The 27,845-nt window shown below is 42.7% G+C and overlaps 2 protein-coding genes across 2 annotated transcripts; both read left to right on the top strand.

Moving 5' to 3' along the window:
* Nucleotides 1-48: 48 nt before the first annotated feature.
* Nucleotides 49-4,555, top strand: LOC130108995 (ras-related protein Rab-11B). Its single transcript, XM_056275671.1, has 5 exons — nucleotides 49-182; nucleotides 943-1,138; nucleotides 2,323-2,516; nucleotides 2,642-2,722; nucleotides 2,838-4,555. Exons 1-5 carry the CDS (start codon nucleotides 143-145, stop codon nucleotides 2,981-2,983), a joined length of 657 nt encoding a protein of 218 aa, XP_056131646.1. The 5' UTR covers nucleotides 49-142; the 3' UTR covers nucleotides 2,984-4,555.
* A 717-nt stretch (nucleotides 4,556-5,272) lies between these two features.
* Nucleotides 5,273-17,769, top strand: marchf2 (membrane-associated ring finger (C3HC4) 2). The gene is made up of 5 exons (XM_056276515.1): nucleotides 5,273-5,396; nucleotides 7,148-7,456; nucleotides 15,516-15,711; nucleotides 16,087-16,296; nucleotides 16,952-17,769. The coding sequence occupies exons 2-5, from the start codon at nucleotides 7,275-7,277 to the stop codon at nucleotides 17,108-17,110; spliced, it is 747 nt and encodes a 248-aa protein (XP_056132490.1). The 5' UTR covers nucleotides 5,273-5,396; nucleotides 7,148-7,274; the 3' UTR covers nucleotides 17,111-17,769.
* The last annotated feature ends 10,076 nt before the right edge of the window (nucleotides 17,770-27,845 follow it).

The following is a 27,845-nucleotide window of genomic DNA, read 5'->3' as shown; positions in this document are numbered from 1 at the left end:
AATTGGTCGAAGCGGCTGTCCGTCAGTGTACGTGCTCATCCCTCCCCTCGAAGGCTGGTCCTGGCCGGCACCTTAGACGAGGGAGCGAAGGTCCGCTGTTTGGCAAAAAGTACTCGGAAAGTAGAATAAATAGTCTACTGCAATGGGAACCCGAGATGACGAATACGACTATTTGTTCAAAGGTAAGATGCACTGCGAGTGTGTAGTGTTACAGGTTATTCTTGCTTGAAATTCAGTGACAGCAATGGGGAGTGAGGAAGTCCAGCTGGTTAGCTGAGCTAGCACTATTGATAGCCAGCGTTATCGAGGTAAGCTAGCTCTGAAATTTGCTAATTTGCTGTCTAGCGGTTAGCTGTTCACTTGAAATAGCGTTAATCTCAAGTAAATTAATAACACAAGGAACCAGCGTTAATAGTGAAGGCCTTGCGTTAAAAGGTCTTTCGCTTAGCTGATTACCGGTGCACCTAATGGTGACAGTTTAGCAAACCAGATAGGGCGAGTGGCTAACATGTTAGCAATTTTGCATGGTGTATATATATACATGAAACTAACAATCTGGGGTTAGCTGATCTCCAATCGCCACAAAGTGATCAGCAGTTGCCTTCAGCCATTCGTTACGGTCGGGGTTAGTTTTCTCGCCCGCCTTGGTTGTCACTTGGATAACATTAACTTGATGACAACTTCTTGCAAAGACCCCTGCTGGTCTTTGACAGAGTAGGTTAGTTGTCAGTTCTGCTCTGATTTGGAAAATGTGATGTCCGAAGAACCCGAGGGAAAGAGTTACGCAATCTTTGTATATTTATAAATGACTGCACTGACTTACTTTTGTGGCTGCCTGATGAATTAAAACGGAATTTGGATTCTGGGTGGGACCAGGATCAATTCCTTTTGTAGGCGACCAACACGTTCTTTTAATGTTTTCTATATATGTCTTTGTTACAGTTGTGTTAATAGGAGACTCTGGAGTGGGCAAGAGTAATCTGCTGTCCCGTTTCACAAGGAATGAGTTCAATCTGGAGAGCAAGAGTACCATTGGAGTGGAGTTTGCCACCCGCAGCATCCAGGTGGATGGCAAGACAATAAAAGCCCAGATCTGGGACACAGCTGGACAGGAGCGTTACAGAGCCATCACCTCGGCGTAAGTTTGTGATTTTCTTTGCATACATGTGTAAGATATTTTAGTTGCTGTAAAACCCCTTGAGGCAAATTTGTGATATTGGGCTATACAAATAAAATTGACTTGACTTTTAGTTTTAAGTCTGATATTCATTAACAGCAACAGTGGTGTACACTGCAAACAGATTTCAACAGTTGTACCAAACGGGAATCATCATATGGTTCAAGTCTTAATTTGTCAATATGATGTGCCACTGTATTTATTGCAGTGTAATCTGATTAAGGCATAGCAATTCACATTTTCATTTGCCTCACTTATAATCTGACCAATTTTTCACAACACTACTTATTAAAAAAAAAAAGGCAAATATTTATGTCACCGTGAATTATTAAGAAACTGCATTTTCTAAAACATAGTATGCATTATTTAGTTGTTTGCCAGCTCATAAAGCTGGCTACCATACCAACATGTACCTTAGCTCTGCCGAATGATGGAAGCTAAACTGGTATAGGCTTGGCTAGTACTTGGATGAGAGACCTCCCAGGAAAACCGAGCTGCTGCTGGAAGTGATGTTGGTGGGCCAGTAGGGGGCAGTCTTCCCGCTGGTCCAAATAAACAACAAAAAACAAAAATCCCAGTGCCCCAGTGCAGTGACGGGAACACTGTGCCGTAGGAGAAGCCGTCCTTCGGATGAGACGTTTAACCGAGGTCCTGACTCACTGTGGTCATTAAAGATCCAAGGGCACTTATCAGAAAGAGTAGGGGGTCCCCCGGTGTCCTGGCAAAATTCCCAACCTGGATTTCTCCATCTGGCCACCTAATCATCCCCCTGTGTAATTGGCTCAATGATTCCTCCCTCTCTACCTCAAGTTGATGTGTGGTGAGCGCTCTGGGGCAAAATGACTGCTGTGCATCACCCAAGTGGGTGGTACACATTGGTGGTGGTTGAGGTGAATTTCCCCCTGTCACTGTGAGGCGCTTTGGGTGTCTAGATAAAGTGCTATATAAATGTAATCCATTATTATTTTTATTGTTATTATTTTTTATCATTAGTAGTTTATTTTTCATGTTAAACAAAACATATACAAGTATTTCAATTAAAAATGACATGGATATTAAACCAGAATGCGATGGAAATGAAAATTGTTATTGTTATTATTAAAGCATATGTGACACTTATCACTGTGTTGGTCTGTCGTCACCAGGTACTACCGAGGGGCGGTTGGAGCTCTCTTAGTTTATGACATCGCCAAGCACTTGACATATGAGAATGTGGAACGCTGGCTTAAGGAGCTGAGGGATCACGCTGACAACAACATCGTTATCATGCTGGTTGGCAACAAGAGCGACCTTCGCCACCTCAGGGCAGTGCCCACTGATGAGGCACGAGCCTTTGCAGGTATTCTTGCTTATTAAAATAATAAAAACAACAAACAGCTTTTTTTTCTTTTTCAATGCTTTTAAAATGGAGACGTGCTAATTTAGTCTCCAAAATGCTAAAAATGAATGTTGTGTCTGCTTCAGAAAAGAACACACTCTCATTTATCGAAACCTCAGCCCTGGACTCCACTAATGTAGAAGAAGCGTTCAAGAACATTCTGACAGGTAGGGAGAGTGTCACACAGTAAAACACACTGAAGTGTACTATAAAATGATTTAATAATAACAGTAAATGGTTTAAAATTGATTTTAAAAATGTGTCCTTTTTCTCCTCCTGCAGAAATCTACCGTATTGTATCACAGAAGCAGATAGCAGACAGATCCGCTCATGATGAGTCTCCAGGGAACAATGTGGTAGACATTAGTGTCCCCCCCACCACTGACAGACAGAAGGGCAATAAGCTGCAGTGCTGCCAAAGCCTGTGACACTCACCTTTACCCTCCCACATTTACTTCCCTCCAAAACTATTCTCTCTTCATCTCTGCTTTACTCCAAGTGTTGTGCTGCTATTGTCTCTATACTTTCATGTGTTTAGAAGTCTCTTAAGATACCAAGACTCCAGTAGTTGACATTCCTTTTGTTTGTTTGTTTTTTCTCCTGTTTTTCTTTGTTTTGTTATTGTTGTCTTATTCAGAAGAACCCAATTTCTATACCTATCTTTTACTAGCAGCCTCATAATAACCTGGACCGGGAGAAACAGTTGATTATGCTAAGCTGTAATGAGGCTGGTCTCTGGCTTTATCTACTATGCGTTTTTGTTTTGACTGACTTGTCTCTGTAGCCCTGATCATGTGACCCAATCCTGTTGAAGGAATGGTGAGGGATCAGTAAGGCTATATCTGAGTGCTGTAAGTGATTTTCTTTCCATCTTCATTCCCCCACCTGGGCTGATATCCATGTGTTCACATATTGGGCTACAGTTTGATTTCTTGTTCATCTAATTCTGCCCATTGTGTGAGACAGGTGAAGGAGTGGGGACAGGAAAAGAAGGGATGGGATTCTGGTGCCCTCTTTTCTTTTCCTCTGAGCACTGATCCCTGTGTGGTATGAAATTAGCTACAACCAGGGACCTGACTTGTAGTTACTGTCAAACAAGTGGAAAAGTTCGAAAGGAATTGAGTTAATTTTTGAATGTTATTGATCATCTGAGCACACAAAGATACCAAAGTAGATAAATGCAATCATTGTCAATTTGGGATTATCTCATTTAGGTATGTTCAAGGCTGCTTAAATTACAGATCATAGCTAGATCATTCAAAGCAAGATTATTCAAAGCAATAATTTATTTGCAAAAACTCATGATATAGCAATCTTATGAATTAAATTGGTAGATGGTTTTGTAATGAGCTGGTGTCAGCCTGGAACAAGTCTATTGGTTAATTCCTCTTGAGCTGGCTCAGGCAATGACCTCCTTCAACAGTCTGCCTAAAAAGAAAAACAAGTAGTTTTTGCACTTGTGTCCAGTAATTTCAATGGGACGTATCACGTAACTATCTTAGAGTAACTAAATTTTTTGTTAAGTAACACTGACTAGTTGGTTGTGTTGTTGAGGACATTGTAGAAAAAAACACTATGCTGGGTGTTTCTCCTTTTTCAGGAACAGTTTCCTCCCTCTAACCCTAGCTCCCAATTGCTTTCATATTTTTGTTTACACGTTCTCATTATTCTGATATGTTATAAAAGCAAATTGATGGGGGTACATGGAATTGTTAATGGAAAACTTTCCCTACAACAAAATATGCACTTCACTTAACACTTTAACAAGTCCAACCATTTAAACCATTGTCAACCCAGTTATTGGAAGTTAGAAATTTCAATTGTTTATGGTTGGCTTAAATGCCTTATGTTTCATCTGGTAAAAATGCCTTTTTTTGTGTGATTCATACTTTACCTGCACATAATATCCTGTGACAATATTTTTTGTTGAAAATTTCTCAAGTCAAATCTGTTGTGCTGCCTTCACATCACATAAATAAATGCTGAAAAATAAATCTAATCCACATAAAACATTGGCAGACTGATTTTTTTTCGAACATACTGGACTACCAATACTGTCATATAAATTATATTCATGAATTGTTGCTTATAGAGCCTAGTAAGAGTGTGATGGTCAGTCAGGCAAGCTGATATAACGTGTTTATTTTGGCCCAATACTTTTTAGTAGGTTAACAGCATTATAGCGTAATTGGAGTGCCCCCAACATAATGTATCAACCCTTTAAGGATATGATCCCTTTGAAAATGGGTGCCAATGTTTAATTTAAATCATTTGACATTGTAAAATTTGCTCATTTTTTTCCAGGTTCATCATACGCATTATATAGATGTAGGAATAGTCCTCTTTTCATTTGTTGCGCACTTTCATCAACACCATTGATGGTTTCTGGGGGGAAAAAACTATATATAATTTTGTAAGCAGTATTTAAATGATCACATCGTTCAAGTATAACGTGACCAATTCAAACCCGTGCTATAAGAGATCCTATGGGAAAATGAGAGGTGAAACCGTCATATATTCCTTAGCTCTGAAAACAAACCCATTGACTTGAATGTGTGGTTTATCTGGCTCCCTATGTTGTGTCCTGTTTGGAGCGTCGCTGTGGCATAATACCCCCCCCCCCCCCCGACTATTTTTAAAGCTCTCCTCTCCAAGTGTGAGGGAAAGCGGAAACCTCTCCTGCTGTGTTGTCAGCTGAGCGTTAAGACGAGCCAATGTATTGTGAGCTAAGGTGGCCAACGGCGGAGCGGTAGCTTTTAGCCCTACACATTAGTTTGGACCAATGATATCGATTCAAGCAGATACAACCTCGGATAAAATGAAAGGGGAAACAAAAACGAGGTGAGTAAATCCCCCCCCCCCATGACTATTTTTGTTACACCAATCGGTCGGCTAACGCGCAGGCTAGCGTTAGCTAGCAGCTAGTTAAGCTAACAACACATCTGTGACAAGACACGGCACGGATTAAACGCGTCTCTATGCCGGACATGGATCATACTTTGTACTAATAGTTTTGGGGGTGTGAAAATGAACCCGACAATCAGAATGCAAAATACGTATTTAAGATTATAGTTATTTAATGATGCCACGTAATTTATATTGTAATTAAGCAGTGTTTATGCTGTTGTGTGCAATGTTTTATGAAAGACACCCCTGTCCGCCTGGGTCTAAGCCACAACAGCTGGCCCCAGCGCTAATGAAATGGACCACGGCATAGCTTTACATCTGTGCTTCAGCTGGGGTCTGCTGGCGTTTCTGATCTCTTTGTTATTATTTAGCACAACACCGCGATAATTTGCAAATGCTGTCCGTTCGTTCTCAAAGAGGCACGTTTAAGTGCAGCCGTGACTGAAATCTGGATGGGGTCGACCTGCTTAATGTTGTAATAAACCGAACGGGCGACATTGTCATCTTCCCCTTTTCTTTGACAGAGGAAGACAATAGGACAACCGCACATTGTGTGTCAACGGCTTGTCATGTGCCGTTTTGAGTTAACCACAAGCTAGCGAAATGATAAGGTTTCACTGAGGTACCGTCATACCTGCTAGTTGGAGTGGTAACCCGTGTTTTGTAGAAAAGGGGTTCTGCTTAATTCACGTTGTGTGTGCGTTATCTTGACGAAGGGTTATCTGAGGGGAGACAGCTGTTTATCAGTCCGTTTTGCTCCGCCGCACATCTGACTGCTGCTTACACTGACTTGCGTTTGGAAGCGGTAGCAGCTGCTGTAGGCAAATTGGTTAACCTCCAAAATGTCAAAACAAAACCTTGTTAAATGACCGTGTGAACACATCGCACTGTGGTGGATAGCTTTAGTTGTGCTCATAGGAAAAAGGAGAACGAAGGCCAAATTAATTTTAAATGAATTGTGTCATGATATAAACTTATATTCTACATATATTTTACTCTAATATGACATCATTACACAGCAAAGGTCTTATTTTGTTTTGGGGGGGGGGTTTCCCAGCCGGTCTTCATTCCAAATCTCGGCCACAGTCACAAGCTCTAGGCAGTGTCCTTAGGGCATCAAATTGTGGATGCAAGTGGCAGAAAGTTTTATTTTTTCAGCATGGTGGCAGGGCTCGACCTTTTGTCGTAGGGTTAGGAGCCCAAACAGTCTTGGAGAGCCTCTGATTTGAGCCACCTCTTATTTGACAGGAGTCAGTGAATAAGAATGCCCTCATGGGCCTCCCTTTGGAGGTATTATGGGAACGGGCGAGTGCCCGCTGAACGGATCACAACTTCCATCTGTCTTGGGAATGCCCATGGGATTACCCCGGGAGTAGTTGGAGGAAGCCAGTGGGGAGTAAAATATTGCCTGTTCTGCCACACCTGTTGCCACCAGGCCCTGGAAGAGAGGTTTTGAATATGGACAGATAGAAGAATTGATGGCGACACCAGTGTAGCCTCCGTGACAAATATTTTTCCTCTTGGGATGGTATTTCTTAAGATACCCGCTTGCTCCTGACGACGTGTTAGTGATTTGTTTAAAATTTATTCTCTCTCTCTCTCTCTCTCTCTCTCTCTCGCTCTCTCACAGTTTTGAATTTATTCTCTCTCTGTCTCTCTCCCCCCTTCATTTTTCTTTCTTTCAGTTGGGCCTAACTAATCAAATCTGTGGGAGAACAGAGTTTGTACTTTCTGCTCCCCCATCCGTCCTGCAACCTTCACCCTTAAAACCCTCTACCCCATCCCCACGGTCACTATCTGCACGGTGTGACCATGACAACAGGGGAGTGTTGCCACCTGCCTGGTTCACTGTGTGACTGTGCTGGCAACACAGCCTTGTCCAAAAGTGTGGAGGAAGCAGGCAGTGATGGATGCCAGGCCCAGTATGTCACCCAGGTCACAGCCAAAGATGGACGCCTTCTTTCCACTGTGCTTAAACCACTGGGAACACAGAGGTAAGGCTTACAGTGATCTTCTCCAGATAGATGGTTGAATTGATAATGAAATGTGTGGTAATAGAGTTGGTAATAGAGTTGGTCATTTCCAATTCTTAAAGTGTGGGAATTGCAAAAAAGTATGGGGAGAATAAAGTACAATGTGTTCCTGTCTGTGACTATAATTATACTGTTGATGCTCTGACATACTGTTGGACTATTAATTAGAAAGCATAATTTTCATTTATAGAGTAATGTAAATGATCTTAAAGTGACTGGAGATCAGCATTTAATATCAGCAAACAGGATATAACGCAAGCTAATATCTTAACATCCTGCTGACTCTTGATTGGCTGTATTTCAGAAAGTCTGGGAAATCTGAATTAGACACTATTTAGTTATCAAATGCAATAAATGTACAGAATTCTTACTCTTTGTTAAAAGGACATATTGAGAACTTGGTCTTGAGCAGTACGAGAGGCTACTGATTTAGTAGGCAGCTTGCAGTACATGCAGATACACACGGTAGGACAACAGGACCTTTCATTAACTGCAAAGGGCAGAACTTAAATTACACAACAGGCTGTGCATAACACTACAAATGACCGTTACAAATTCTGTTGCAATGTGCGAAATAGGAAAGTTGCACTGGCTTAAATGAAATGCAGTAAACAAAAAAATGAGCATTGACAATGGCTACCAGATACAAAAAGATTCTTTGCAGCATGATCGATTAGTTACATTTGGAGTCAGCATTTATGATTTAACAACTATTGTCAGTAGTAGACCAGTGGCATCGCCCATCCCTTACGCAGCAAAAAGATTTTAATTTGCCATGGTTAACGCGTCCAGCTGTTTTTGTTTTAATGGTATGTCATTAGCAAAATGCAATTGTGTGCTAATCTGTTTTACAAACCCTGAGGGCCTATAACCTGCATAATCCCTTGCTTCCTGCCCTGAGGATGATGCTGTCAGGACAGGAATCAGACATTTTTGTCTGTTGGCCTAGGTGTTTGGTGCATCCTAAAATCAACCTCATAATTTTACAATTTTATAAATGAAGTTGATTTCTACATTAGAGTAAAACCTGGAAATTATGGTAGAGTTTAGACTGTAGCCTTTGATTGGCGGATGTAGTGGTTACAACCATTGTTTCACAAGAAAGAGCTTCTGGGTTTGAGTTTTGTTTCAAGTCCTCTTTAGGTGGGGTTTCCCTGCTCTCCCCATGGTTGTGTGGGTTTCCTCTGGGTTCTTCGCTTCCCACATTCAAAGACATGCATTGTTAGATGTTACATCTCAGGTACTCCTGCAAGTGCCTGTGATCAAGTCATTGGCCTCAGAACTTGGAAGGTCATTCCTGGGTGCTGCAGTGTGGCTACCTACCCTATGCTCTTCATAGTACACGGATGGGTCAAATGCAGAGAGTGAATTTCCCCACAGGGATTAGTGACTTGTTGTTCACTACCCTGGTCTTCAAATTTGCCCTATCTGATGTAGGTTGTGTTAACATGTATTTCCCCTCTACTCTGTTCATTACGGTAAAATTGGGTCCCCTTTGACCCTGGGGAGATAGGCGGGAAGTTTGGTGGATAAAATGGTGGTCACGGTGTTGCAGGGGGAACTAAATGAAACTCTGTGAACTAAATAAACATCATATTTATTCGTAATAACATTGGCAGCAGATGATGGCTGCTAATTATAAAGTTCTGCCGAAGTTTGATAAAACCAGGCCATACGAATGTTGGAAAAATGAAATCAATACCTGGACGCGGGTTATTGAACTCGACAAAAACAAACAAGCCCTTGCTGTTGCTTTGGGGCTTGAAAGAAGAGCCACAGAAACAGCCATGGAAATATCCGCAAAAGAATTGGGCAGTGATAACAGTATGGCAAGATTGTTAGCAAAATTGGATGGCATGTTCCTGAAGGAGGAAAAAGATTGTTCATAAAAAGCATAGTCTCATTTTGATAGCATCACAAAAGACAGTTCTGTTTTCATGGTGGACTATATTATTGACTTTGAGCAGATGAAAAAGTATAAAATGACACTTCCTGATGCTGTGTTAGCTTTTAAACTGTTAGACACTGCTTGTCTAGATGAGAAAAACAGGCAACTGGCATTGACAGCATGTATGGAATTAACGTTCTCCTCTATGAAATCAGCACTAAAAAGAATTTTCGGAGGAAAAACGTCAGGCTTGTCAAATAGAATACGAGTGCACCAGGAAGTGGCATTCTTCACAGAACAAAGACTGCAAGGAAGGGGCAAACGGAATATGACTTTACAGAGTTGACAACAAAAGCAGCCATTACTGGGTACAAATCGATTGGATAAATTCGGTAAGCGGTCAAGATGTGCTATTCGTCAGAGCACATTTCATTGGGCTAAAGACCGCACCACAGGAAGAGTGAACAAATAAGGCTAACTGAAGATGTAAATGTAGAGGAATGTAACGTCGCGTTGTTTACAAAGGCCTCCATGTCTGACTCAGAGATTTTCTTGACTGAATCCTTGGGATCAGCTATCATTGACACTGCTTGTACTCGAACAGTATGTGGAGAGAAATGGCTGGAAGGCTATGTTAATGATCCCAGCCAAGATCAAGTGAACACGTTGTTGCAAACAGAAATCTCCAGTTGTAGACCATTTTGGTTCGGAGATTGAATTTTAGTATATTCCACCAGATAAGCTAAACTACCTGCCAAAATAGGACAGACAAAATGTCATATTGAAGCTGAAGTAGTCAAAGTTGATATCCCACTATTGCTGAGTAAAACATCCTTGAAAAAGGCAGGAACCATTTTGGACATGAAGAATGGCATTGTGATGTTCAAACAACCTATACATCTTGAATCCACTAGTTCTGGGCACTACTGTGTAGATATCAGAGACAAAGATACCGAAAAGAGTCAAACTGAAGATGAGGTCCTTACAGTGACAGAAAACATGTCCTCCAATGAGAAACGCAAAGTTCCTCTGAAACTTCCATAAACAGTTTAGTCATGCATTTGCAGAGAGACTAAAGAGGCTCATTCACAGCTCGGGAACTAAAGACAAAGAATGTATTACTATTTTGCAACAAATGGTACATGACTGTGACATATGCCGGATGTACAGCAAGACAAAGACAAAGCCTGCTGTGGGTTTGCCTGTATATAGTATAATGAAATGGTAGCAGTGGACCTGCATGAGTTGGAACCAAGCATATGGTATTTCCATGTTATCGATCATTTCACACATGGTATCTCCATGTTATCAATCATTTCACACGCTAGAAACATTGTGAAAACAAAGAAGTCCTCTGAAATGGTCAACTCCTTCATTCACACATGGATAAGTGTACATGCCCCCCCCCCCACACACACACACACACACACACACACACACACACAGACTATACAGTGATAATGGTGGAGAATTCAATAATGAAGAAATCAGAGACATGGCAGAAAACTTTATCATCGAGACAAGAACAACAGTGGGATATAGTCCCTTGAACAGTGTGCTACTGGAGCGACACAATCGGACACTTGCCGAAATAATCCAGAAGGTGAAACAGGAAAATTGATGCGACTGGCACACTACTCTAGACTGGACCCTCACAGCTAAGAACAGTATGCTCAATGTTCACGGCTACAGTCCACATCAACTAGTATTCAGACAGAATCCTAACCTTCCCTCTCTATTAGTTGATAAGCTACCTGCTCTAGAGGGTACTACTGTAAATACTAGGGTAGGAGAACACATATCAGCTTTACATGCTTCTAGGAACGCATTCACAGAAGCTGAATGTTCCGAAAAGATAAGGAGGGCACTGCATAAGCAGCTCAGACCCACAGATGACAAATATGAGACAGGTGACAAGGTATGTTACAAATGAGCAGACTACAGAATGGAAGGGACAAGGGGTAGTTATTGGTCAGGATGGAGCTGTTATATTTGTTAGACATGGTGGAATTCTTGTTAGAGTGCATTATTCTAGGCTTTGTAAAGATCAGGACAAGCAAACTGTACAAGATGATGCTAACAGAGAAACAGAAAGTGAGAAAGCATCGTAAACAATGCAGCAGATAGCTCAGACAGTGAACAAAATACAGACAATGAACGGGACATCAGTGACAGGGAAGTAAATACAGGAGAAGTAGTGCATCCACCAGTAACACAAACTGAAACAGAGCACAATGTGTGTGGTAGCCCTGTCTCTTCTGCGGGTGTAAAGTTAAGAACAGGACAGACTGTAACATTTGTGAACAGAGATGACTGTGTTCTACATATAGCCAGAGCTTAAGGCAGAGCAGAGTTTAAGGCAAAGCTACAGGAAAGAACAAAAATTCGCATAACCTGCAACATCTATAGCCTGATGGCAGTGATGGACAAAAGGAGTCAGTTGACTTGCCATGTGTTGATAGTCTTAATATTGAAGCAGAAGACAGGGATGCTGATGTAATTATAACCAAAGACATCTCATTTGACACAGCTAAACAGGAAGAAATAAAGAATTGGCACAATAATTAAGTTTTTGAGGAAGTTGAAGATGCAGGCCAAAAGTGTGTTTCCACCAGATGGGTCTGTAGTCTCAACGAAACTCCCCCAAGGGTATTGTGCCCAAAGCACAGCTCGTAGCCAGAGGTTTTGAAATGCTTAATATCCAAGAGTTGCCGAAAGATTCCTAAACCTGTGCTTCTGAATCTCTCAGACTGTTGTTAACAGTAATCTGTCAAAATCAGTGACAAGTTCATTCTATGGCCATCAAAGCTGCATTCTTGCAGGGCATGGAGCTGTCCTGGGATATTTATATTCGCCCCCCTCCTGAGGCAGAAAGTGAAAGTGTTCTATGAAAACTAAAGGAATGTGTATATGCTCTTGCTGATGCATCACTGTATTGGTATAACAAAGTGAAAGAAATCATGTTGAGCACAGGTGGTAAAGTGTCACAGGTGGATCCAGCAGTCTTTTATTGATTAGATGAGCAGCTTAACGTTACTGGAGTACTTGCATGTCATGTAGATGATTTTCTTTGGGCAGGCTCTCAAAACTTTTCAACAGATGTAATTCCTCAATTGGAGTCTGCATTCCATGTTGGACGCGAGGAGCATGGAAATTTCTGCTATGTAGGGATGGATTTTGTCACTGTTGATGGTGGAGTTCAGGTACATCAGCACGGTTACATTGAAAATCTACAGCCTCTTCACATGCAAGCAGCACATGCTATACAGAGGAATACCTCCCTTAATGAAAGTGAAAGCTAAGGTCAAAAATGGGTAAGATCCCATGGGTTGCCAAGCAGACCGGACGTGATGTTATGTTTGATTCTTGTTGTTTGGCATCCAATATAAAAAATTTCTACAGTGCAGTCAATTCATGAAGCTAATAAAGTCATCCGTAAGCTCAAGTGTGAAAAGGTGACCCCCAGGTTTCAACATTTGGGAAACAATTATGCTCTGAAATTGACTGGTTTCTGCGATGCTTCTCTTGGAAACTTTCCTGATGGAGGTGCACGGGGGGAATTTTGATTACTCTTATTGGAGAAAGAGGAAAGTTTTCTCCCCTCTGTTGGAAATCCAAGAGAATTAGACGTGTGGTGTGGAGCACTCTTGCAGGGGAAACTATTGCTCTGTCAGATGAAATAGACAATGCCTTTTTTCTAGCCACTTTTTTTTTCTGAGCTCACTACTGGGAATACTGGACTGAAGGCTCCTTCGTTGGTCTGTGTGACTGACAAACACTCTCTTATCAATGCCCTTAAGTCAACAAAACAGGTCATAGAGAAAAGACTCTGGCTGGAAATAAGTAGCATTAAGGAACTTGTACAAAGCAAGAAAATCAAGAAGGTGCTCTGGTCAGACACAAAAGCCCAACTCACTGACTGTCTAACAAGAAGGGGAGCATCAGCTCTGATGCTTTTGAAAGCACTCAGTGAAGGACTGTGGAATCTTTGCTAAAGACTTGTTTGCGTGGAATGTTGAAAGCACTGAAAACTTTGTTTGCATTGTAAATATGTCAAGTGTTTTCCAAACTCATTTTGAAATGTTTAAATGTACATTTTATTTTATTTTTTACTTAAACTTAAAAAAATGTAGGGAGATTGTTAACATGTATTTTACTCTGTTCATTATGGTAAAATGGGGTCCCCTTTGACCCTGAGGAGACAGGCAGGAAGTTTGGTGGCTAAAACAGCAGTCACAGGGTGTTGCAGGGGGGGAACTAAATAAAAGTCTGTGAACTAAATAAACGTCGTGTTTATTAGTAATAACAGGTTTTGTGTGTGTGTGTGTGTGTGTGTGTGTGTGCGTGTTTGTATCTATATATCAATCTGTATTGATATAGAGATGATGATTCCGGTGGGGGAAATTTAATTGTAGTTGCGGCAAAAAGTTAAAGGCATATTGGTAGAAATAAGATTAGTGTAAAACTTGAAATATAAACACAAGGTAAAAAAATAAAAATAAAGCGATCTGGGTAGTGTGGCAGTCTATTCTGTTGCCTACCAACACAAGGATTGCTGATTCGAATCCCCATGTTACCTCCAGCTTGGTCGGGCGTCCCTACAGACACAATTGGCTATGTCTGCGGATGGGAAGCCGGATGTGGGGATGTGTCCTGGTCGCTGCACTTGCACCTCCTCTGGTCGGTCGGGGCACCTGTTCAGGGGGTAGGGGCAACCGGGGGGAATAGCGTGATCCTTCCATGTGCTATGTCCCCTTGGTGAAACTCCTCACTGTCAGGTGAAAAGAAGCGGCTGGCGACTCCACATGTATTGGAGGAAGCATGGGGTAATCTGCAGCCCTCCCTGGATCAGCAGAGGGGGTGGAGCAGAGATCGGGATGGCTCGAAAGAGTGGGGTAATTGGCTGGATACAATTGGGGTGAAAAGGGGGGGGGCTTATAAGGCTACATAAAGTAGATACAGCATATGTGCAAGGTTTGGAAACATCGAGTACATCTTCATGGACACCATTAACCCGATTACTGGGAGTATGCAGTAAAAGGCAATATTTTGATTAAAGCATTAACCTGGTTTGAAAACCTGATTTTTCTGAAACGAGGTATATATGATTGTTTTGATAATGCATCCCATTATCATTGCCTAAGTGTGGCTGTAACAATCCTCAAGCAAGTACATCTGATCATTCTCTGAACCTGTGAGTTGTTTTTCTTTTTTATGCGATATTGCCTAACACCATAACATGAGCATTCCTACTCGCCATCCAGTCTGAGAGTTAGATGTTAGCCAAATAACTGGATCTTGCATATGTAATGGTAGATGGTAAACCACTGCAAACTGAGCATTGGCATTGTAATCGATTTCATTCAGCTTTGTTCCATGTCAGCATCCGTGATTTGAAAAGTAAAGATGTGGAACAGAGGAACAGAAATGAAACAAATGGAGAGAGGCACATTAATAAGATGCCAGTGTTTTAAAAAGCAACATGATGGAAGAGGGTTTTTTTTTCCTTTTGTTAATTGTGTAAGGTAGAAGATTGAGCAAAAATCGAGTTACTGTGACTGTTACACTTACCCCAGTTTCAACTTTACCCGGATAATTATAGTCAGATGAAGGGTATACATGAAAGTTACTAAGTTGGAGTTATGCCTTTTTCAGTTTTTATTAGTCTACATTTCAACACATTCATTGTAGCACCTGCGAACATCATATGTATTTGCGCTCATACGTAAAGAAAAGTAACAACATTATGAGATGCCGTCTGGCCACAAATTCATCTCCTGTGTTAAGTGTGACCATTGGCTGACCACAAGTTTGTGTAGTTTAATGTTTTGCAGCCATGCTGTATAACTAATGAGAAGAAAGAGTAACCCATAATAAACCATCAGCGATCTGTGGCAGTTCAGTCAGTGGGTGTGAAATTACCCTGTAATGATGCGGTCCTCAGGAGATGAAGTAAATATGGTTATTTGGAGCACTTTGGGGAAATTGAATAATACATTGTTTGTGGTTCTTCCATAGTCCCACTGTGGGCCCTATGGTTACTGGGAAAGAGGATGGCCGGGGGTGGATTTAGGCACATAATATAGGAAATTTGGCTTTAAGAAATTTCCTCTGATTCTGTCTTCTTGTCAGCGATGGCCCCATCTGCCGCATTTGCCATGAAGGAGGCAATGCTGAGGGTCTCCTTTCCCCCTGTGACTGCACGGGCACCCTGGGCACAGTGCACAAGAGCTGCTTGGAGAAATGGCTCTCCTCCTCCAACACCAGCTACTGTGAGCTCTGCCACACTGAGTTCAGTATTGAGCGCCGACCCAGACCCCTCACAGAGGTAACAAAGGTCAATGCCCTTTGCTTTGTCTGCAATTCTGTTGCCTGCATTTTAGTCTACTTGACTGGGGACTGGGCTGGCTCTCGTGTGTGTGTGTGGGGGGGGGGGGGGGGGCACACATGTGAGAGAGATCTTTTTTTTTTTTTTTTACTGTGGGGCCTCTTCATGCTACATGTCATTGCCTTCCTTTCCTTTTGTACTTGCTTGGTTATTCTCAGTAGAGCAACTTACTTAGAAAAGGATTGTGGGGTATTGTCTTCTAATTATTCTGAATGACTTTAAGTCTGTTACTCCCTTTCCCCCGCTTCTGGCCCTTCACTCGTCTTTCCCCTCTCCCTCTATTTCTCTGTCTCCCCCTTCCTCGCTCCTCCACAGTGGCTGCGGGACCCCGGCCCCCGTAACGAGAAGAGAACACTATTCTGTGACATGGTGTGTTTCCTCTTCATTACACCCCTTGCAGCCATTTCCGGTTGGCTGTGTCTGCGTGGCGCCCAGGACCACCTTCAGCTGAAGAGCAGGCTCGAGGCCGTAGGCCTCATTGCCCTGACCATCGCCCTCTTCACCATCTATGTCCTCTGGACTCTGGTAAAGAATGAAGACATATCACACAGATTTAACTGTGGATCTGTAACAATACAACCTGGCTTTTTGAAATGAAAATATTTTATTTCATCTTGAGCCATGATAGTAATTACTTATAGATAGATAGATAAAATAATAGATCATTTCAGCTCAGTGTGTATAGCACTCTTCTAAAATCAAAAGTTTACAAAGTGTTGCAGAATCAAGACAAACAGGCATAGAAACAAGATCACACAAAGACAGGAAAGCAGCTATAAACAAAGGGCTTGCCAGGAGGTGGGGTGGGGGGATACAAACTCCGGTTAGGTATGTGTATGTGCAGCTTGTTGCGCATGTGCTAATGGTCAGAGATGGGGATGGGATATACATCCAGGTTCAGGTCAGGGAAGATGGGAAGGATTGGGATATGGACCCCGGACAGTCAGGAGGAAAGTAAGGAATGTTTATTGTTGGGTTTCTAAATGGTTTAATACTGCATGACCGGATTTGCCCTCCATTAAAAAATGATAGGACTTTGCACTCATTTGTTTTCTATTAACCAGCTTGTATTGTGTTGGCTCAGCACTCTTTCCTGTTTTGATTTTGTTTTATTTTAAAAAAAAATCTACTTTTGTTAACTTTTAAAGTTAAGACATGCTGTTATCTTCTGTTTCTACAGGTATCTTTCCGCTACCACTGTCAGCTTTACTCCGAATGGAGGAGAACAAATCAGAAAGTCCGTCTGCTTATTCCAGATGCCAAGGGGGTTCACTCTACCCAGCATTCCTTGCTATCCACCAAGCTAATGAAGAAGTCTGCAGACGAGAGTATCGTATGAGAAAAGACAAAGAAGGTGGAGAAGGTTGATGATAACGCTCTCATTGATGCACGGGGGCTGTTTCATGATTCACCATGCCTCCTAGCTAGACTTAAAAAAGTGCTTGTGGATGGTTTTTTGTTATTGTTTGTTTTTTGTTTGTTTTTTGTTTTCCATCCCGTCAGCACTTATTCGCGTCCTTGTTTTTCTTACCTTTCCAGTAATGCCAGTATACGGGGGCAGAAACAAGTAACATTTCAACCAAGTCTTGTCTTGCCTCTTGCAGTATTTGACAAGCTTGACATGCAAAAAGGTGCAAATGCATGGAAAGACATGTCAATGCCCAGAGACTTGTGAAAAGTCCCATCATCACAATGATGGTGATGATGGTGATAATGAGTGATGGTGATGACAACAGCAACATAGATGACCAAACCTCAAAGCGTTGAGTGGATTGTTAACTCTTCTTCTAATCATCATCATCATCATGATCATCATCATCATCGTCGTCTTCCTTTTCCTCTTTTGCTTCAGTTATTTCCCCTCAGTCCTCACTGGTCAGCAGTTGACTATATCTTGTAGCAAAAACAAATCTTACGTTCACAACAATGCTTAAAATATTTAATATGCTTGTTTTAATATCCACTGTTGTTCAGTCCCGTTTTAATCTATAAAGTGGGAGGAGGGGTTTAGCTGGGAGATTTTAGTCGCTGTCACACCAGCCAGATGCCACTATCCTTTCTCGAGGATAAAAACTCTTCATTTTAAACCCTTTGAACTCCCTTTGAGTTTCATTGTCGGTTTTCTTTTGTATGTTTTTTTTCTTTTTCCTTCTCTTATCTAAGAATGGATGGTGGTGTGACATTTGTAAAGCCAGAGATTGTGCAATAAAACACTGTGGGCATAGTGGTCCTCACAGTGTGTGAAGAGACCGCTACCAACATGCACAGTTGTGCGTTCATGCACTGTTAAAATTTCTTGGGATTTTTTTTTAAACTTCCAGGTGCGTTTTTTAAAAGCAGTAGGTATTTTCAAAAACTAGCAAAAGAATGAAAAGATTTCCTATCGCCACTGAATTGGTGATTCCATGGTATCCTCATAGAGGTTCTTGGTATTATCAGCACTTAGTGAGCAGATCTACATGTGAGTAGGTCAAAATCAAGTCCCAACAATGATTCCCTTTGGGGAAGTTTCCCCAAGCCTAAAATGTAAAGTTTGGTGGCTGATGCAATGTAGTAAATGCTTAACACCCTAATTCTAATGGGAAGATGAAGTATTTAATCTTGGCTGCATTTGTTTTTCATTTGGAAAAAAAGAAAATCAGTGTTTTGTTTTTTTTCTTATGTCGTAGGGAGGTGTTTGTGAGATGTGTGTTGTTTAGTGATCGCATCGAAATGTGGGCATATGTTGCATCTAGGAGCTGTGATGGCTAATGGTGTGGACATATTACGTATTGGGGGTATAGTCTGAAAAGAATAACACAAAAAGAAAGGTTGAGTGGGGCTGAATCCTTTTGGCTTTATTGTTTAAAGAACAACCGCCAACTGACCAGTACAATAATAGCCATCATCAACAATGTACAATATCACAACATCTAAATTCTAATCAAAATCACAGAATAATCACAATGTATAACGTAATCACAATGTATAACAATCATCTAACAAACAATAATCACAATGTTTAACACAATCTTATTCTTAAATCTAATACCCAGATATACAAAGGATTATCTGATTCCCAAATTACAATGCACATTAACATCTTATGTTACTACCGCTGGTTTCCATTTACAACCCTTATTCATAAATTTAGCAGCATCGCTCACAGGTGACTACTACAACAGTTGTCATGGCAACCAAGAGACGCCGCAAACAGGGTCTGTGGTTTGAGCACTAACATTACAAGGCTTATCTTGTTCATCCATCCACCAGCCATCATTCAGTTTCAGAATAAATCACTTGATAACCAAATATCACAACACACACTTGTACGTAACGGGCCTGGGAGTCAAGCCAACGTTACTTTTTACTCCCTGGTGCAAATACGCAGTCAAATCTGGCAGAGAACCCACTAGGTTTCCACTTGCGAGCCAACGGGCTAATGAGTTTATTGCTTCTAGTCACCAGAGAAATAATGCAAATTTAGATTTATAAATGCATGGAAAACACTTCTGGCTAAGCCTTGTGGCATATGACACATTACACAACAGGTTGTGTAACAGTTCTTACCTGAAAAGAACAACACAAAAACAAAGGTTGCATGAGGCTGGATCTCTGTGGCTTTGTTGTTTAAAGAGCAACCACCAGCTGAAGAGATCGGCCCCGACTTGAGCCGAGCATGTCTCGGTTTACAACGTCCAGTGTCTGTTGGCACGCCTGCTCATGCCTGGATTTATACAGAAAATGAAAGCCAAATTGCATATATGGAGTATGTGTGTGTGGGGGGAGGGGGTGTTGTCAGTCAGATTCAAAATCACAACACAACCTAGGTGCCACACACATGCAGAAGTCTCATTACATGTCTCTGTCCAGATTTTGTAGTAACAGTTACTCTTTTGGTATACAAGTTACCCACATTTAGTGTCTGTATTGTCCTCGTTAAAAACGTTGACTCTGCAAAGCCGTTTCTCGTTCCATCACACAGCTTTTCCCAGTCGAGTCATTGTCGGATATTATATCCCTATGAGGAGATAAGATTTTAGGTTATTTTGCTGTCTGTAATTGGTGCTATTGCCAATTTATAGCAGATTTATCCTACCATCGGTGGGTTTCATGGTGGATATGTTATGCAAATGCAAAAACACCACCAAGGCCAAGTTGGACTATGGCGGCTTTTTTTTTAAGTATGTTAATAAACATTTTGTTTGCATTAGGGGCAGTTGTTTTAAATTCCTCTCATTTCCATTTAAGGGTGACTATACTTTGGATTATCACTTTGTTCTTACTTTGATCTTCCTGTATGTTTTAGTTTTCCATTAGACGTTAAAGTTAAGATATTGGTCACTTCTAAAATTCAGTACTGATTAATTGTATGGTGAAGTATCTGGTAGGAGAGTCTTGGTGTAGAGAGGCCAGCATTCTGGACTGTATGCACACTTTTTTTTTTGATTGTACATAGACTTTTATTTTGATTTTTGTTTTTGTATGTTTAGCAAACATGCTTGAACAATATTTCACTAACTTGTTGACAAATAGGCCCTAATTTTCCATCGCCTATGCTGGTTTGTGTTCCCTGTGGTTTACAAGCCTGATAAGCTTCTAGTTATAAAGCGAGAGACGTGTCAGTGAGGCAGTACATACCTCTGCTAGCAACATTTTTTATTTCTTCCCACTGGAAAACATAAAATGCCAGTACGTCATGATCAGTTAAGTTACCTTCTGAGAGAAACATCTGAGTTTCAGTTAGCGTCATCGCAGATGATTTTCCCATTTTTTAATACGGTGCTGATTGTCACTCAGACGAGTCAGTCGTCTGTTTTGAAAGGTATTGTCACCGCTAGAATTGGCAAAAGTTGTGCAAAGGTGTTGACACACAGACTAGGTATGAGGTTGGGTGTGGCCCTCTGTGCCCTTTTCTGGATGCTCGAGGCTGGTGTGATGGGATTAAGCGGTCTCTGTCAGCCAGTCTGTCTACTGTGTGGCTGGAGCTCGTGTGTATGTCCATTGAATCAGACAGTTTTTCAGGTCAACAACCGTTTTTACATAACTATCTGTTTTGCTGGCAATAAGGCAGGAGGTGTTGATCACAGAAAGGTGAATCAGTTCATCTGGACACGGATGAGAGAAATGTTTCATCACTCATCCAAGTGAATTCGTCAGTCTCAGCTGACTGCTGGTATCCCCACCCTTATAAACAGCACAGTTGTATAATGACCGAAACCAGTGATCGGTTTCATATGCAAATAGGTGTGAGCATTAACTAGAGTTTCAATGACCATGTGTACTATTCACAGAGGACTGGGGAATAGTTGCAATCACAGCATTGTAAGATGGTGAGTGACAGATGTACTCTTAGCTCCCCCCCCCCCTCAGGGATAGTCGTTCCCTCTTCACATATAGATGGCCTCTTTGGCTCCCTGTTCAAATCAGCGTTCCTCCCTATCAAGGATGTGCACATCTTCGTCCTTGAAAGAGTGGCCACTGGCCCGTAGATGGGTGTGGACTGCAGGAGGATGTGGTGAAACCCGGGAGCTGTCAGCCTCTCTGGCCAGTGGCTAAAAAGCCTAGGTCGTTCCCCTTTATCTGTCCTACTCTTTTCCTCTTCAGTAAAGCAAACATGTTCAACTACTTCCTGGCGGGTTGCCCAACATATTGCGATCAAGTCATGCATCACTGAGATCAGCGGGAAGGATGACGGGGCACTACAATACTGATACACCCAAGGGACTTGTCTGTGATTGCTAATTCATGATTAATTTGGTCACACAAGTGTTTGCCGTTTGTCAATGGCTAACCTGTTACCTGAGAATGTTGTGTGAGCTACTGGGGAATTGCATAGTTACAATGTACTTAGTTGGTGTGCAGCTGACAATTTGTCTTGCATATGGTAAACCTTGATAAAGCAAGGGTGACATTTGTAAGATGATGTGGGAATGTCGATTGCATACAAGTGGGGTTACTTTAGCTTTTCTTCTGCAATGGAAATCTGCACAGGTTGCCCACAAAATATGGAAAACTGCTCCAACTATGAGCACCGGACCTGCTTATTCAATTCAGTGTTATTACTGCAATCTAAAACCATAACAGGTTTTCTTTCCTCCAAAGAAGCATTAAATCATTTTTTTAATCAACATGTGGCAATTTGACCATGATATAGTTGGGAAAAGTTTGTTTATACAGCTTTGATGTGATTCAGATCCAGAAAGGGATTTTAAAACATTGCTTTTTTTAACACGGAAGAACATTGTGTAATCCTGTTTGTCGGTAGAATTTTTTTTTCATTTGTTTTTAACTTTAAATTTTACCACTGTTTTCTTTTTTGTGAATTATATTAATGTATATTATTTGTAATTTATGTTTGCAATTCCTCACTCTCCACATTTTTAAGTACTACAATGTTTAATGATGTGCAGTGGAAAAAAGAAAGATGTCTTCACCAAATTATTGGTACCTGCAAATCTGCCAAGAAAAGTTTGCAATGCAAATAAAAAAATAATAATAATAATAAGAGGCTTAAGTATGAGTGAGTATTACATGGATCATTTCCTTTGATGGTTTGCTAATGTGAACTCTCAGCAAATTGTCATCAAGAGTTTGGAGTTCAACAGCATGCCACTGCCGTTCACACAGACGATAAGATTACTCAGAGGACAAAAACAGTCTTGGCACAATAAGTTGGAGTGTGTATGCCTTTGAGTCGGGGACGTAGACACCGGCTCCATTTTGAGAAGTCCACATTATTGAGAAAATTGATATTGTGCAAAGCTCATCCTAGCCCATGATCATGTCTGATGTTTATGAACTGTGTGGAGGGCCATGTTAACGTTGACTCAAGAGACAACTGGTGTGGTATTATAATGATGGAGAAGCAAAATCCTATTTATGATGTGTCCACTACATAGCACACACACACACACACACACACACACACACACACACACACACCAGGAAACAAAGATAAGTCTCTTACTCATAAATAACTGTAACATGGTGATAATGAGTGTCTACGACTGACCGCTATCAGGAAACAGATAAGTCTCTTAGATACTTATATAAATAACTAACATGGTGGTAATGAGTACCTACGACCGACCGCTATCTCTTCTTTTGATGGGTGTGGTGTTTTATATTCATTTGAAGCCAGTGAACAATCCATTGTTCAAAACAGTGTAGAGTGAATTGTCTACTTGGCTGTAAATGTCTGGCATGACACAGTGTGCTTAAAGCTGATCCTTCGTCATCAGCCAGGTTGAGGTGTGGTCATGTGGCTGCAGGGAGCCCTGCTCAGCCCTTCTGCCACGTCTCTACCTAGACGGAGCAAAGCTGAAGTAAACAACTGATGCAATACAGGTCTGAAGAGACACATTTGGGAATCAGATCCCTGTCAACTGTGTGCGTGCGCATGCGTGCGCGTGCATGTCTTCTGGATTGGCACCTTGTCGTGGTGGAGAAGCTTGCGTGCACCAATGATCCCAAGAGCTATGCCGTACGGAGCTTGGCTCCTGGTAGGGTCACCCAAGGCGGATAGGTCAAGGGGGAGGTTCCAGACAAAGTGCGATCCAACAAAGACCTCAACAGCGGAACTGGTGGAAGATGTCTGCAGGTCACAGCGGCATTGGGGATTGGTTCTCCATGCCATTGGACTCTGGCCACCCCCTGCCAAGGACCGTGTGGTGGCTGCAGGCACATCAGCCACTCCACATAAAAAGCTGTCACGCGCAGGCGTCCTCCCATTATGTGGCTCCAGGATCGGCCTCTGCACCCAATTGAGGGCCCAGAGGGAAGACGGTCATACTCGATCTCGAGTGACCGCCGATGATGATGATGTGTGTGCATATGCTTGTGTGTGTGTGCGCGCGTGCGTGCGTGCGTGCGTGCGTGCGTGGAATGTCAGAGAACGTCTTCATGCCATCAACTGTGTTGGACAACGTAAGAGGCTTAGATTAAACACCAGTCTTAACATTTTTAGCAAAGGTTGTGTAACCTCTGGGTCACCTGTTAATGGGATGGGTCGGTGCTACCCGGCGTGGGTGAAGGAAACGGCCAGGAGAGTGAGAGGGAACATAAACACTTGCTTGGGTGACATGTTTCGGAAGTGTGTGTGTGGGGGGGGGGGGGGGGGCATTATGTAGTACAAATTGGCCACGATTTATGCTTTGTAAAAAGTCTGGAAACTTAACTATCCCATATTTGCAAAGTGTCGCTGTCCAAAATGAGGTCTGCCAGTTGAAAATAGCTTTGTAGCCATGCGTCCTCTCGAAATAACTGATAAAACCAACTTTGATATAATGAAGGTACATTTCATAACATTTTTAGATAAGACAGGTCAGGTCCTTGGTTCACAAAAGTAATAACCTCTTCACTGGGGGACATTTTATATTTTGGAGAACGTTTTTTTTTTCCTTCTTCCCCAAAGTGGGCTATATGGTGCTTTGGAAGAAATCCTCATGTATTTCCACAGCAGTTCGAGTTAAAACACACTTAACATGTAATAACACTGACACAGAAACCAATTGAAAAAATGTTGTGTTTTGATAAATTTGCTAACTCATTGAAACAAATCAGGCCAATGCCAAATTCTGAGAAATGATTCATCTCCAACTCTTACAGATTCCCCTCACATTCACATAACACATTCACATATTGTCTTTATGCATGCTCAATAATCCAGGTAAGAAAATATGAAAAAGTTGAATCAGTTCACCTGGACACGTTTATTGAGAGAAACGTTTCATCACTCATGTAAGTGACCTCTTCAGTCTAAACTGGCTGCAGGTATCCCCACCCTTATAAACAAGACAAGGCCTTCTTGTCACATAGGTAAATTGTCACGTCGTTAATATTTTCACCATCAGAGGACGCCACATAAAAGTCAAATACTAGTTTTGTGCCGCTGCTTGGTCTGATGTCATATTCTGTCTGGGAAACGCAAAGCACACTTAACTGAGGTGAGCGCTGATATACAATTTTTCACATTCTAAAGTAAAAAAATTTTTTGAACTTGACATTTTTTGTGATAATCTTCTTGTTAAAAATCTTCACAATTATACATTTGTACTAGAGAGGAGGGGAGAATAAAGTGTATTGTTATACTTTTGCTAATGTCCTGCTTTAAGCTAACTAAGATACAGCAAACATCAGCAAACCTGGCAGTTTGGGGCAACTTGTCTCGGCAATTTTGGGGTAAGTTATCACATGGGACAACTTGCTCCAAAATCACTGGGACATGTTGCCAGTATACATAGACACAGAGTCTGCTTGTCAACTGTTGGTCATATGTAATTTGAATTTTGTGAATGTGTTTTTAAAGAAAGGAAGGCTGGCAAGAAGGAAGGGCGAAAAGATGGTCTGGAATTATAAAAGAAAAACAAAATGGCAGCACACCACCTGACGTGATGCTAAGGGCAGTGAGGCAGGTGAAGTTGGCAAATAAATCAATCAGGAGTATACAGCGAAGGATTATAACATTACCGTACGCTGGCTCCATACTAAGACCTTCACCGCAGCTGAAATAGAAAGTCAGACAGCGATCCCAACTACGGTGGTTGGGTATAAATCTCCATGGCAGGTTTTTAGCCCAGACTTGGAGCTGCAGCTTATGAGATCAGCTGACATCTATTTTGGTTTGTTGCCAGCTGAGGGGAGAACGCTAGCGTACGAATTTGCAGTGGCACGGGAGCTGCAGTTTCCACCAGCCTGGGCTGAAAAAGAAAAAGCCAGCAGCGAGTGATTTACACGCTTCTTAAGGCGGCACCCTACACTCTCTCTCAGAAAGCCAGAGGCAGCTAGCCTTGCCAGGGCAAGTGCCTTTAACAAGGAGAATGACAAGGCTTTCTCTGACAATCTGGAGAAGGTGTTAGGCCAACATTCACTAGGACCAGGGCACATCTGGAATATGGATGAAACTGGTGCGATGACTGTGCAGAAACCAGACTGATTGGTGGCCAGGCGTGGGTTTAAACAGGTAGGGTCACTGACATCTGGTGAAAGGGGTACCCTAGTGACGCTAGCATGCGCAGTCTCAGCAACAGGGAACAAAATTCCCCCCTACTTCAATTCCCTCAGGTGAACTTCTGTGATCACTTCCTCAACACTGGACCACCTGGCAGCAAAGGAGGAACAAACTCCTTTGGCTGGATGAAGGAAACACACTTTGTGGATATCCTCAATCATTTTGCTGAACATGCAAGTGTTCAAAGGAAAAACCATGCTTACTCCTTCTGGCAACTACAGCCCCCATCTTTCCATTGATGGATTACATTTTGCCAAAGAAAATGGCATAATTATGCTCTCATTCCAACCCCACTACTCACATAGGCTGCAACCTTTGGATAGAACAGTTTATGGGCCGCTGAAGAGGCACATAAACTCAGTGTCTGATTCCTGGATAAGGAACAACCCAGGGAAAACAATCACAATCTGTAGCATCCCTGGGATTGTGGCAATTGCATATCCTCTGGCTGCAACCCCACTGACTATTCAGGCCAGCTTTCGGGTGACAGGGATTCAACCTTACAACAGAGATGTGTTCTTGGAGACAGAATTTGCACCAACCTATATCTCACATCGCCCTTTTCAGGACCCAGCCCTTCCAGACCCCAGCACCAATCCAGCAATTCCAGGCCCCAGCACCAACCCAGTCTTGCCAGGCCTCAGCACCTCAGCACCTACCCAGTCTTGCCAGGCCCCAGCACCAACCCAGCCCTGCTCATTAGCACCACCTCACCCTTGCCTATGAATGCCAGCCCCACCCACCAATCAACTCCAGAGGAAATTTGGCCATACCCAAAAGCTGGTCCAAGAAAACTAGCCCACCAACCAAAAACAAAACAAAACAAGAAAAACTGCTTTTCTCACTGACACACCAGTGAAGGAGGCACTTGCGGCTGAAAGGCAGGCACAAGGTAAAAAGAATATACTGTGGGAGTGCAGGAATGAGGAGATGGAGAGATCGAGTCGAGTTAATTCCGTTTACTCGTCACACTAAACAACGCTGATACAGCACCATCTCTTGTGGCAACAAGCTAATGGCTAGGCTGTCGAAAACATGGTTCCACCTCCTGGGAAACTCTAAACCGTGCCTATGTCATAACTCTGAACGTCTTCCTTAAAGGAGCAGCAGCCCCTGGTGAATCTATCTTCCATTGTGTATCACCACACAGCCCCCCCCCCCCCAAAATTTCACCATCACGAAAAAATGCAAAACAGTAATGTAACACAACAGTACACAATGAAACACAAACAGCCAACAGGCGAACAGTCCCCAGTGAAACAGGCGGCCAAAACAGCTGCGCTGTCCCTGACCCTGACCCTGCCACTGCCCAGGAAAGGCAGTCGGTGACCAAGTTGTCCTTGCCAGCCACGTGCCGGATGTCCATGGTAAACTCCGAGATGGCAGAGAGCTGACGCTGTTGGCGCCCGGAACACGGCTCGGAGGGCTTGGCCATGGCAAATGTCAGCGGCTTGTCGTCGACAAAGGCAGTGAAACGGCGGCCTTCCAACAGGAACCTGAAGTGTCTGGTGGCGAGGAAGAGACCCAGGAGCTCCCGGTCGAAAGTGCTGTACTTCTTCTCGTTCTCTTTAAGCTGTTTGCTAAAGAAGACAAGGGGCTGCCAGGCGCCGCCCACCCACTGCTCGCACACCGCCCCGACCGCATAGTCAGAGGCGTCGGTCATGAGGGCAATCGGGGCGGTGGGGGACGGGTGCGCCAGCAAAGTGGCGTTGGCCAGCACAGCCTTGGCCCTATATATACCTCGCCCTTTGCTTCCTTGCCCCGCAGGGCCTCGTACAAGGGCTGCATGCGGTCAGCTGCGCGGGGAATGAACCTGTTATAAAAGTTCACCATGCCCAGAAACTCCTGCAGGGACTTCACGGTGCGGGGGCATGGGAAACTGGCGACAGCGTCCACTCTGGTGGGAAGCAGAACTGCTCCTTGCGGGGAGACGCGGTGGCCGAGGAAGTCGGTGGACGACAGGCCGAACTGGCACTTGGCTGGGTTGACTGAGTCCATGCGCACTGAGCCGCTCGAACAACTGCCGGAGCTGCGTCAGGTGCTCCTCCGCGGACGCGCTGACCACGAGAATGTCGTCCAAGTA

This window comes from Lampris incognitus, chromosome 3, assembly GCF_029633865.1.
Source record: "Lampris incognitus isolate fLamInc1 chromosome 3, fLamInc1.hap2, whole genome shotgun sequence".
NCBI classification, from domain to species: domain Eukaryota; kingdom Metazoa; phylum Chordata; class Actinopteri; order Lampriformes; family Lampridae; genus Lampris; species Lampris incognitus.
The sequence above is the reverse complement of the archived record's forward strand: the minus strand, read 5'-3'. Positions and strand labels throughout refer to the sequence as shown.

Excerpts from the sequence above, each read along its gene's own strand:
- LOC130108995 (XM_056275671.1), top strand. The coding sequence starts at position 143 with ATGGGAACCCGAGATGACGAATACGACTATTTGTTCAAAG. Across the intron at positions 183-942 it reads ATACGACTATTTGTTCAAAG|TTGTGTTAATAGGAGACTCT; the intron begins GTAAGATGCACT and ends TCTTTGTTACAG. Across the intron at positions 1,139-2,322 it reads TACAGAGCCATCACCTCGGC|GTACTACCGAGGGGCGGTTG; the intron begins GTAAGTTTGTGA and ends TGTCGTCACCAG.
- marchf2 (XM_056276515.1), top strand. The coding sequence starts at position 7,275 with ATGACAACAGGGGAGTGTTGCCACCTGCCTGGTTCACTGTGTGACTGT. Across the intron at positions 15,712-16,086 it reads GACCCAGACCCCTCACAGAG|TGGCTGCGGGACCCCGGCCC; the intron begins GTAACAAAGGTC and ends GCTCCTCCACAG. Across the intron at positions 16,297-16,951 it reads TCTATGTCCTCTGGACTCTG|GTATCTTTCCGCTACCACTG; the intron begins GTAAAGAATGAA and ends CTGTTTCTACAG.